This window comes from Mucor mucedo (genome assembly GCF_025094135.1).
Source record: "Mucor mucedo strain NRRL 3635 chromosome Unknown EV154scaffold_33, whole genome shotgun sequence".
Classification (NCBI taxonomy): Eukaryota; Fungi; Mucoromycota; class Mucoromycetes; order Mucorales; family Mucoraceae; genus Mucor; species Mucor mucedo.
In genome coordinates, this window is record NW_026252317.1 from 275886 (window position 1) to 287922 (window position 12037).

At 39.9% G+C, this 12037-nt stretch overlaps 3 protein-coding genes across 3 annotated transcripts; 1 reads left to right on the forward strand and 2 right to left on the reverse strand.

Moving 5' to 3' along the window:
* Window positions 1-37: 37 nt before the first annotated feature.
* On the reverse strand, window positions 38-1470 carry EV154DRAFT_462576 (fructose-bisphosphate aldolase, class II). The gene is made up of 3 exons (XM_051597593.1): window positions 1351-1470; window positions 1244-1292; window positions 38-1079 (listed from the first exon to the last, which is right to left on the reverse strand). The coding sequence occupies exons 1-3, from the start codon at window positions 1418-1420 to the stop codon at window positions 122-124; spliced, it is 1077 nt and encodes a 358-aa protein (XP_051458966.1). The 5' UTR covers window positions 1421-1470; the 3' UTR covers window positions 38-121.
* Window positions 1471-1860: 390 nt separating this feature from the next.
* Window positions 1861-3238, reverse strand: EV154DRAFT_504804 (ubiquitin-conjugating enzyme/RWD-like protein). The gene is made up of 6 exons (XM_051601104.1): window positions 2871-3238; window positions 2760-2810; window positions 2569-2701; window positions 2357-2504; window positions 2213-2297; window positions 1861-2124 (listed from the first exon to the last, which is right to left on the reverse strand). The coding sequence occupies exons 1-6, from the start codon at window positions 3041-3043 to the stop codon at window positions 2112-2114; spliced, it is 603 nt and encodes a 200-aa protein (XP_051458967.1). The 5' UTR covers window positions 3044-3238; the 3' UTR covers window positions 1861-2111.
* Window positions 3239-3611: 373 nt separating this feature from the next.
* On the forward strand, window positions 3612-11957 carry EV154DRAFT_504808 (uncharacterized protein). The gene is made up of 10 exons (XM_051601105.1): window positions 3612-3760; window positions 3825-3876; window positions 3951-4023; window positions 4117-4307; window positions 4363-4423; window positions 4487-4695; window positions 4760-7708; window positions 7768-11040; window positions 11119-11189; window positions 11252-11957. The coding sequence occupies exons 1-10, from the start codon at window positions 3726-3728 to the stop codon at window positions 11907-11909; spliced, it is 7572 nt and encodes a 2523-aa protein (XP_051458968.1). The 5' UTR covers window positions 3612-3725; the 3' UTR covers window positions 11910-11957.
* The last annotated feature ends 80 nt before the right edge of the window (window positions 11958-12037 follow it).

Genomic DNA, 12037 nt, shown 5'->3' on the forward strand with positions numbered 1-12037 from the left:
TTTGTGTGAGAGAAAGAGAGAGACAATGCATGAATTTGTACAATAAAAATAGAGATTTTATTTATGTTTACAGATATGCGTTATTATGAAAAGGAAGAAAAAATTGATATGTGGGAGTTATTTACAAAGTGTTCTTGGCGTTTAATTCATCAAGAGCCTTTTCAACACGTTCGACCATGGTGAGTTCAGCAGCACGGATGAATACACGTGGGTCATAGTACTTCTTGTTGGGCTTATTCTCACCTTCGGGGTTACCGACTTGAGATTGGAGATAAGGCTTGTTCTTCTCGTAGAAGTCACGGAGACCATGCCAGTAAGCCCATTGAGTATCGGTATCGACGTTCATCTTGATAACACCGAAACTGAGAGCAGTCTTAATCTCTTCGTGAGTAGAACCGGATCCACCGTGGAAGACAAAGTAGACAGGCTTGTCAGTCTCAGCATTGAGCTTCTCCTTGACATAAGCTTGATGCTTACCGAGAAGTTCAGGGTGCAACTTGACGTTACCAGGAGCATAAACACCATGGACGTTACCGAAAGCAGCGGCAATAGAGAAGAGATCAGTAACCTCAGAGAAACGACGGTAGATTTCCCAGATATCTTCAGGTTGAGTATAAAGAGAAGCGTTATCGACAGCAGAGTTATCAACACCATCTTCCTCACCACCAGTGATACCAATTTCCATCTCAAGGAGACACTTCATGGGAGCCATACGCTTAAGATACTTGAGACAGATCTCAATGTTCTCTTCCATGGGCTCTTCAGAGAGATCCAACATGTGAGAAGAGAAAAGAGGTTCACCGTGAGCCTTGAAGTATTCTTCATCAGCGGCAAGCATACCATCGAACCAAGGCAAGAGCTTCTTGGCACAATGATCAGAGTGAACAAGGACGGGGACACCGTAGGCCTTGGCAATAGAACGAACATATTGAGCACCGGCAACAGCACCAAGAATAGAGGCTTCTTGGTTCTTGTTATCAATACCCTTACCAGCAACGTAGGCAGCACCACCGTTGGAGAATTGGATAATGATGGGAGATTGAGACTTCTTGGCAGCTTCAAGAGCAGCATTAACAGTACTATCATAAGTTATCAGTAAACATATAATGTAAACAAGTGCATTTTCGCCCCTTGTACTCCCCCAACAAATTCCAACAATATTTTGGACTTTTCCCAACTTTTCCCAAGGGTGTACGACGTGACAAAAATTCATGTAAAAAAATAAAAAAATAATGATAATTACCTGGTAGAAGTACAGTTGATGGCAGGAATGGCGAAGCTATGCTTGTGAGCTAGACAAGATAAATGAGAATCACAAGAAATATACTTTTTAATCGCGAATAAACTTACCGTAATCGAAAATCTTCTTTACATTGTCACCAGTGACAACACCAGCGGGAACGATATCTAAGAGACCCATATTATATAGTTTTAAAAAATAATAAAAATTATTATAAGGAAAAAAAAAAAGTGGAACAAGAGGGAGAAAAAAGCGCGACTTTATATAGGCTTTTAAAATTAAAAAAAAAAAAAAGTGACGATTACATCATTAAAATCAGTTGTTGTAGAACCTAGCGATCAGTTTTAGATCAACTCGTATGATTAAAAAAAAAAAAAAATTACACGAGTATTATAAACTGAATCCCCTGCTATCTGTTAGAAACGCAGTCATATCAGTTTCGTGTTTTTCTATTCTACCTTTCATGCAAAAGAGTAAAATATACGTTGTCTATTTGTAAACGTGTTACAACTGTATAAGAACTGTGGTAAAATAAAAGTCACGTTTTGTCAGTGTATCCAAACACACAAATGATGTAGCTGATAAACTAACGCGCTGTTTCAGGCTATGACGATGACTATCTTTACTTTATTTTTTCAAGTGCCGTTCTATTGATGCGTCAAAAGATTAAATGATGGTTGCTGATAATTGATATGCTTTTTAACATTCCGCTTTGTCACAATCTATTTTATCTAAATTGTTACAAAAGACTTCTTTTTTACATTGTGGACTGATTGAGGGGAGATCTAATATTTCAATATAAAGTTTTTATTGTGTGATGTTGTGTTATGTAATTTGCTATGGGGGGTGACTTTTGCTCTCTCTTTTTTTTTTAACAGGCATATCTGTGAATTAAAAAATTAGGTTGATTAGATCTACAATGTAACAGTAGAGATTGCTCGCGATAAGAACATTTTTTTTTAGGATTTTTACCTTTTAGTCCATTCACGTGCTATGCTATCATGTTCTTCTCTGTTTGTCAAATATTCCTGGGCAATGGATCCCACTAATGGATCATCTGTAAAGCCATACAAGTTAGTTTTTTAATCTCATGATGGCATAACGAGTTAAACTTACGAGGATTAGCATCAGTCAATAAGGAACAAATAGACAACAAGACTTTAGAGATGGTTAATGCAGGTGACCAATTATCTTTGAGTATATCAAGACAAATAGCTCCCTGACTATTGATGTTACAATGATAAATTCTAGTTCTAAATACAATCTAGACAATTGCCCTATTTAGTCTTTTTCTCTTTCTTTCTCTAATCAAGTATATGTACACATACCTTGGGAGGCTTGAAGGGGTATTCTTCAGGGAAATGAACATCTAAAAAGAAAATACCGCCAGCATAGGGTGAGTCGCTTGGTCCAGAGATTGTAGAAACCCAGTCAAATAAATCATCGCCTTTAGGTCCAGCACTAATTGGATAATAATTTAATATACACACCTAAGAGAGCCCTTTTTATTTTATTTTACCTGCAGTTGGAAGGAGGATCAAGAGAGATCTCTGCTAATTCCTTGGAGATTCTATATAAACTCTTGTTTCAGCTTCCTTTTCTTTACAAGAAGCCTTTACTTTATTGTTACCTTTTGGCACTGCTGGAAAGTCCCTTTCCGAAAGTGGTCTTCTTCACTACCTTCTTTTTGGCAGGAAGAGGGGCAGGTGTGGGTTCAACAGGCATAGGAGTTACAGTAGTAGACGTGGTAGAAGTAGAGGCTTCAGGGGCCTTTTTACTACGAGTAGAACGTGTAGAACTCATGTTGTGATTGCAATGATCTTCTTTTTGAATGAGAAAAAAAAAAAAACGTAAATTAGATTTATTTTCCCATTCGCAAATTTTTTTTTTTGGCTGCGTCAAAAAAAAACAGGGAAGACAGTGACGCGTAATGTGATTGGTCACCCCTTTCCTTGTTCAAATAGTGACAAAAGCTCATAGAACAAGGCGATGAAAAAACTATTGGATAGTACACAGGATAAAACGATTACTTTTATTGGAGTTATACATCTTTACAGCGTAAAGCAGAAATAATTGTAATAAAGAAAAAAAAGGTTGAAAAAGTGAATCGAGATGATACATTAGAGTTTCTTTTTCAATGTTTATAATCTCGAATTGGTATGACTGACAACATGTTTATAATAAACAAGCCAAACACAACTTGCTGTAGTCATCCATCCATTATCTAAAACCCTCTTTTTGTGATTTTTCTGTATATTGAAGGAAAGCGAGAGAAAAGGACAACAAAAAAGAATTGAGAATGATGACGTGAGCGTAGTTATTTTTTTTCTTTTTTTTAAAAAAGTAGCTACAACTTCTTTTTCGTTCTTTTCCCGAAGCAAAAAGAAAAAAAAAAGTTATTTAGTGAAGAAGGGATCGACATTTGCTTCTTTTTTTTATATATCTTTTTTTTAACTTAACTAAAAAAACACTTATACATACCAACATGCAACGAGACGTGTTTAAAAAAACTTTTACATTATAAGTATTACCTTCCCTACAAAAAAATTATTCGCGTAGACTGACATTTTTGCGAACTTTATACAAGTCATGAACGGTTTGTACTTGAAGTCGATCCAAGTCAACGCTTCATAAAGGTAACCAATGCTTTCCAACTTTATTTAACTTTGCTAACGCGCACCTCGCGTTTCCTCAATTTGTATTCTTGCAGGGTTTGGCAGAACTGACCATTCAACCTTTAAACAATAAGTTAACAAACATACGAATCAATTGTCGACAATGCAGTAAGCAAAACTCTCTTCCTACCTCCTCCTTCACACTACACAGCTCCTTATTTAATCTAATTCAAACTTTTTTTTTTCTTAATGTATAACCAGAAATCGAAAAAGCCTTTGTCAATGACATTGCTGTGGAATTTGATCATGTCGATGCCGTAGCCGATCTTACATTAGGTGCAAATACTACCATTGCCCATCATCAAGTTTACAAAAGCAGATATTTAAACGCTCTGAGAGATGCCGATGAAGGCGAATTAAATATCAAACTACCTCCCGATTGTATTAAAAAGGTACACACACGCACACAGTTTATATCTTTCTTTTCCTATTTAACACTTCTACAAGATATCCGAAGGCGAGGCATCCCAATTAATCAATAATACATCAACATTCACACAACCAAAAGGTATAGATATTTTTCCGAATAATAAATCTTCAAAGGAGCTACTCAATATTAACACTAGAGTAGAATCACAGGATGACCCTGATAAACGAGCATCATCGACCACAGCAACAACGCCAGCAGCAACAACAGCAGCAGCAGCGACAACAACAACTGACCCAGCAGAACCCGTTGAACCAATTTATTCTTCCTTGGTAATTCGCATTGAATATACACTGGAAGAACCACGCAACGGTGTTGTATTTGTACAAAAAGACGAAGAGATTGCTCCCTACGTAAGCATGGAACCAAAAATAAATAAGAGTGAGTGACTTGGGGTTAAACTAATATTTTTTGTAGCGATCCAATCATGTATATACTGTCAACCAACCATTACCAGGAGCAACACGATCATGGTTACCATGCATTGACAACATAGCAGATCGATGTACATGGGATATGGAATTTATTGTGCCACGTAAAGACGAGGGTGCTATTGTACCCGAATACGACGGAGAAGGATCCTTTGACGAAGTGGATGGTATGGTGGTTGTATGTAGTGGTGAAGTGTTAGAGCAAGTGATCCATCCCACAGATGCTGGTAAAAAAATTGTTCATTATCGCTTATCAGAACCTACACCTGCTCCATTTATTGGATTCGCTATTGGTCCTTTTAAAATGATCAAGTTATCACCTTCACAATTACAAGAAGAAGTTATGACAGCGGCAGATTTAGACGAGAATCAACAACAGAGTTTAATGGCAGAAATCAACATGATGTCCAATATTTATGCATTTGCTCTACCTGGATCAGAAGAGGAATTAAGCGTCAGCTGTAGTTTTCTGATGCACGCCATGCATTTCTATACACAGGAGTATGGTTCTTACCCATTTTCGGATTACAAACTCGTTTTTGTCGAGGATGCTTGGTCCGATACGGCTTCCAGCGCTTCTTTAACCATCTGTAGTTCACGTCTGCTACATCCAGAGGATATCATTGATCAAGTATACAGCACACGAAGAGAACTAAGTCAAGCGTTGGCTAGACAATGGTTCGGTATCTATATCGTCCAAAAGTCTTGGCCTGATACATGGCTTGTACGTGGATTGGCCAATTTAATGGGTTCATTGTTTATCAAGAGACATTTGGGTAACAACGAATATCGTCTACGACTGAAAAAGGACATGGAATTGTGTTGTATGTTGGATATCAATCGACCCCCGGTGTACAATCAAACATTACCGTATCCATTGGATCCCGAAGATCTTGATTTTATTGAACTCAAGGCACCACTTGTGATTTATATGCTGGATAAGAGAATGTGTAAAGGAGGAGGCACGTTAGGACTCTCCCGGGTCTTGCCTAAAATTTTGGTGTCAGCCATGAGTGGAGAACTAGCACAAAATGCCATCAGCACACATTATTTCTTAAGGCTTTGTCGAAAAGTGAGCGGATTTGACACCAAATTATTTGCGGAACAATGGATCTATAAATCAGGCTGTCCCAAGTTCTCGTTCAAGTTTCATTTCAACCGTAAAAAGATGGTGGTCGAGATTCATATGAGTCAAGAAAATACAAATACGTCGCTGTATACAGGTCATGAACATATGGGAATGATGGATGGTGGAGGAGCGGTCAATTACCAAGAACTCATGTCACCTATATTTACGGGTAATTTAACTGTACGTATTCACGAGGCGGACGGTACGCCTTATGAACATATTCTCGATATTCAGTCCCCACAACATAAATTCGAAGTCCAATTCAACACCAAATACAAACGTATTCGTCGAAACACCAAGCGTTTCTTGGCTAAACAAGCAGCTGCAGCTGCAGCTGTGGCAGAGGAGGAACAGGAAAACGAGGAAGGTACAGAAGGAAATATGGTGTTGGGTATCATTCCTAGTTTAGGTCTGGGTATGCCCATCTTTGAGGACCCTACACAAAAAAAGGAATGGAGAATTGTCGAATGGGGACAGGATGAAGAGGATACGAGTGGTGCGGCTAGTGCCATGTTTGATTGGATCCGATTAGACGCCGAATTTGAATGGCTCTGTATTTGTGATTTTAAGCAACCTGATTACATGTGGGCAGCTCAGTTAACAAAAGATCGAGATGTGGTAGCACAACACGAGGCTATTGATGCTTTGAAACATATGCCTTCATTACCTACTTCCACTAGTTTTTTGCGTGCAGTACTAGATCCTAAATGTTTCTACAAGATCCGTATGGAAGCAGCTTATGGCCTTGCATCATGCGCTGTTCCCAGTTTAAATTGGGTGGGTTTACATCAACTCAACAAAATGTTTCATAAACGCTATTGTTTCCCCGTTAGTAGTTTTGCTCAATCAGCCATGGAGGATGAAGAACTCCCAATGACAAATTCGATCCCCAAACCCAACAATTTCTCAAGTTTACCCGATTATTTTATTCAAAAGGCGTCTGTCGTGGCTTTCTCTCAAGTGCGCGATGACCGTGGTTTAACACCTGTTCGCATTCGACAGTTCTTACTGGATTTGTTGAAATACAATGATAATATCGGCAACGAATTTTCGGATTGTTACTATGTGGCTACCTTGGTTTCGTCGTTAGGCGATTCTTTGATTCCAGCCCGAGAAGATGCGGTGGATGATTTTGAGGGAGATCATGTGAATGCTGCAGCCAAAGCAGAAATCGAACGTTTCCGTACATTGGATTATGTGATTCCAACTTACCATAACATCATCACTGTCACTTGCTTAAGAACCATGACAAAATTGATGCTCAAGAAACTGTTACCGGTGAATATTTCCATGTTTATGCAATACACCCGGTACGGTAACTATCTCGAGATCAGGTTGACGGCTTTTGATAGTCTGTTTATTTTGTGTGGGTTGTCGGATCATACGTTAAACGCGTATTTGCTCAAGGTGATCAAAGAAGATCCGTGTGTCTTTGTGTCGCATTATGTTGCTCGCGCCATGCTGGCATGGTTAGGTTTAGCGATGAAGGAAAATTCAGATACACCTGCTCATACAACACGGTACATTGAAGAGTTTGCCGAAGAAGAAGGACGTGTAGTGATTGACGACGATCGAATGCCCATGAAAAAGACAGCCCAGCAAGAATTTCAATCAAGTATTGAGAATTTAAGGAAGCGGTTTGAAAATGATACAGAACTCCAACAGGATTTATGGAATCTCTTGAATTCGGCTGAAAACCAAAAGTTGGATCATTGTATTCGCAAGTATCTACTTCAGTTCTGCGAGTATACCTTTAAACCAATTGATGTGGGACTCAAAGTTACAATTCGTGTTCCTACTGTCGCTGTAAGTTGTTTTATACGTAACTTTGTTTTCGATATACATCTAATTTATATTTTTTGTAGCCTCCTACTCCCACAAGTGAAGAGACGTCAGAGCCTACTACACCTACAAGTGCTCCCATAATTCGTTTCAACAAACCTAAACATCGTCCTGAAGAGAAACCTGTGAAACATCATAAAAAGACTAACAGCATCACAATCAAGACAGAATCTTTACCTCAAGCTATACCTTCTTCTACAACATCAGCAGATGCTGCATCGGCATCACCTTCTCCAATCACCACAACACCGATTGAAAATAGGACGATTTCTGAAGATGTTCGAAATCATACTGTGGTAGAAACTCCCAAACGACCTCCATCTGCAGCGCCATCAGCCCCAGAGCCTGTCTTGCCACCACCAAAGGCACCCACGGCGGTTGTTACAGCACCAACTGCACCGGTTGTAAGACAGACTTCTGTGGAAAGCACTTCGTCTTTACACAAACCTAAACACAAGAAAGTGGATAGCCATACAGCAGAGGAGTTGAAGAAATGTCGTAGAGTGATTAATAAATTAAACAAGCAACACTGTGCATTACCATTTACACAACCTGTGGATGAAGTCTTGGATGGTGCGATTGGATATTACAACCTTATTAAGAAACCTATGGATCTCAGTATGATTAAGCGAAGAGTCGAAAACAAGGAATACACTTCGTTCAGTCAATTTGAATCGGATATTCGTCTAATGCTTAAAAATTGTTACCTGTTCAACGGACCTGGTACATTTGTGTACAATGAAGGACAAGAATTAGAAGCTGTTTTTGAAAAGGAGTTGGAGAACATGCGTGGTAAGGAACATGCGGAAGAAACACAAAATATGACGATTGTTGAAAGTCCTGCTACCACACCACGAGCAGTTCATGCCACACTTCCTGCCGCTACCTCTGTTGTGATTAAACCGCCTAAACCAGTGAAAACCAAGTCATTCAGTATGACCCATTCCTCTACACCACCGGCTTCGCCATCTATTCATACTTCGCCTCGCAACGATATGCCTGCAGAACGAAAAAAATCAATGACACCTGCTGATAAGCAAAGACCTCAAAAGAGCTTGTCTGAAAAAGAAAAGATGCGCCATATCCTGGCTGCTACTTTAGCTAATCCTCATGCCTTTGAATTCTTACGTCCTGTCGATCCTGTGAAGCAAGGTATTCCTCAATACACCAAAATCATCAAGTTCCCCATGGATCTGGGAAAGATCAAGAGTCGATTTGATCGTGATCAATACCCTAATGCAGAGGCTATGGACAGTGATATGAAATTAATGTTCAACAACTGTTATACCTTTAATCCTCCTAATACCTACGTTCACAACGAGTCTAAAATGTTGGAAGAAGCGTACGAAAAAGAATGGAGAACTTATTTCGGAAAGCGCGTGTCACCAGAAAATCACAAGAGACCTATTCCTACTGTAGACGGTTCGGTGCAACCACCTACCATCAAAATCAGAGCAGTGGAAAGACCCGTTGACAGGCCCGTTGAAAGACCCGTTGAAAGACCCGTGGAGAGATCTGCTGAAAGGTCTGCTGAAAGAGCTGCTGAAAGAGCTGCTGAAAGGGCTGCTGAAAAAGCTGCTGAAAGGGCTGCTGAAAGAGCTGCCGACAGAGCTGCTGAAAGAGCTGCCGAAAGATCCGCCGAAAGATCTGCCGAGAGAGCCGCTGAAAGGGCTGCGGAAAGAGCCGCTGAAAGAGCCATGGAAAGAGCTGCAGAAAGGGCTGCTGATAGAGCTATCGAACGTTCGATGGATAGATCTGCTGACCGATATGTTGAACGATCGGTGGATAGACCTACTGAACGACCTGTAGATAGACATATGGAACGACCTGTAGATAGATCGATAGATCGACCTGTAGATAAATACGTGGATAGATCGAGTATGTCCTCTTCGCCTAGCTCATCTAAACCTCCCAAAGCCCCCAAGATTCATTCGCATGTGTCTACCAACGGTGGGTCTCATAAGCATGGCAGTCCCGTGGCTGCTTCGCCTTCACCTGCTGCACCCTCTCCTGTACCTGAAAAGAGCAAGTCTAAGCCTACACCACCTCCCATGAATCCTACCATGAACGATGTGAACAAGCTTAAGTGTAACCGAGTATTGAAAAAGCTTTGGGGATTACAAGAATCTGAACCCTTCCGTACACCCGTAGATGCGGTTTCGTTAGGCATCCCACAATACTACCAAGTCATTAAGCGCCCGATGGATTTATCAGCGATTCAAAAGAAATACGACAATAACCAATACAACACCGTGTGGGATTTGGAACGCGATATTCGACAGATCTTTTGGAATTGTTATGGATTCAACGATCATGAATCGTGGGTAGCAAAGCAATGTCAGGCCATGGAAAAGTTCTTTAACCAAGTTTGGTCTGCTGAATTTGCGATCCCTAATGCTCTCAAGGGTGAAGATAAACGTATTGCAAGTAAAGTAGTGAACAAACTGACTTTACATGACGCTGCTGCTTTATTCAATGAACCTGTGGATACCGAATCATTACCCGATTATACCAAAGTCGTAAGACACCCCATGGATCTCCGTACAATTTGGGAAAAATTGGAGAGTGGTAAATACTCAAGCTTGAAAGCTGTGGACCATGATATTCGTACTGTTTTCAAGAATTGCTTTGCCTACAACTTGAATAATTCGTATGCTACAGATGAAGGTAAAAAATTGGAAAAGTATTATAATAATATCGGTAAGGAGTTACGTGCTCGCATCAATAGCTCACCTGCACCTGCCCCTATGGTGTCAAAGAAGCGACGTCTCTCGGGTTCTCCAGGTCCTGCTAAATTAAGTAGTTCTGTGAGTATGGAAGATCCATTACCACCAGCCAAGATTGCCAAGGTGACGAATCATGGTATCAAATCGCCCAATCCTGTACCAAGATCTCCTTCAGTGGGTCAGCCATCCAGTGCTATACCTAAACAACCGTCAAGTTCGCCTGCTCCTAAAGTTTCTCCTGTCACATTAAAACCACCCATGCCCTCCCCTACAAAGTCAATGGGTAGCCCAGCTCCCAAAGCATCCGTTCATGTGTCTAGCAAACCTTTAGCCAATTCACCGACCAAACCTTTAGTGAACCAAAGCCCCAAACCCGATACATCGATCAAGCTTTCGTCACCACATACCAAAGTGTCTACACCTACATCCTCCTCATCAGCGGGACCTTCCGTCAATAAATCCCCCGTGCATGATACACCTCAAAAATTACACCCTGCCATGTATGCTAAACTTGAATCTTTCCTCACAAAGATGAAATCGCATCGATGTGCATTTGGTTTCACCGAACCTGTAAGTTTTCTTTATATATATATATCATTTGTGATTCTCAGTCAGTGAAGCAAGACATACTTAATAATGATTTATTAGGTGGATCCTATTGCTTTAAATATTCCTCATTATCCAATGATGATTAAGAAGCCAATGGATTTCGGTACAATGTAAGTGTGACGATTTTTTATTTGTTAAGTTTGTTTAGAAAATGCTTAAATAATATGTTTAGGGAAAAGAAGCTGAAGGCTGGAGAATATAAATCTGTGCGAGACTTTGAAAGTGATATGCGACTGATTTTCACGAATTGTTACATGTTTAACGGATTTGATCATGTTATATCTCAAAATGCCAAGGTACTTGAAGGTATTCTCAATAAAGAAGGACCTATTTTGAGTAAGAAGGAAGAGTTCTTAAAGTCGGGAGGCAGCTCATCCTCGTCTTCATCGTCAAAGCACTTACCAGGCGGTAAATCAAGTTCATCCAGCACGAAACTATCCAAAGAGATCTCGCCCGCTAAAGCCGAATTACGCAAATATAAATCTGTACTTGACAAGTTGACAAATCACCCAAGCTATTATGCGTTTGGTGTGCCTGTGGATCCAGTCTTATTACAGATTCCTACATACTTTGATATTGTCAAGAAGCCTATGGATTTCGGAACGATTCGTAAGAAGTTGGAAAGTAACAAGTATGCAAACGCGGACCAACTATTAAAAGATGCCAAACAAGTCTTCATCAATTGTTACTTGTTTAATATACCAGATGACATTGTATCGAAAATGGGCCGTGATTTACAGACAGAATTCAATCGATTATGTACAGCTCGTGGACTTCGTACCATTAATGTAGATACAGATGGAGTGGATGCAGACGTTGATGCAATGTAAATTATTCCAAAAAAAATAAAATTTTAAACACCCCATTGGTGACATCACTTTTTTTTTATTTTATTATTATCACAACCCAAGGGGGAGGGGTTTCTATTTTTTCAGGCAGATCTCACTCTTTTTTTTTT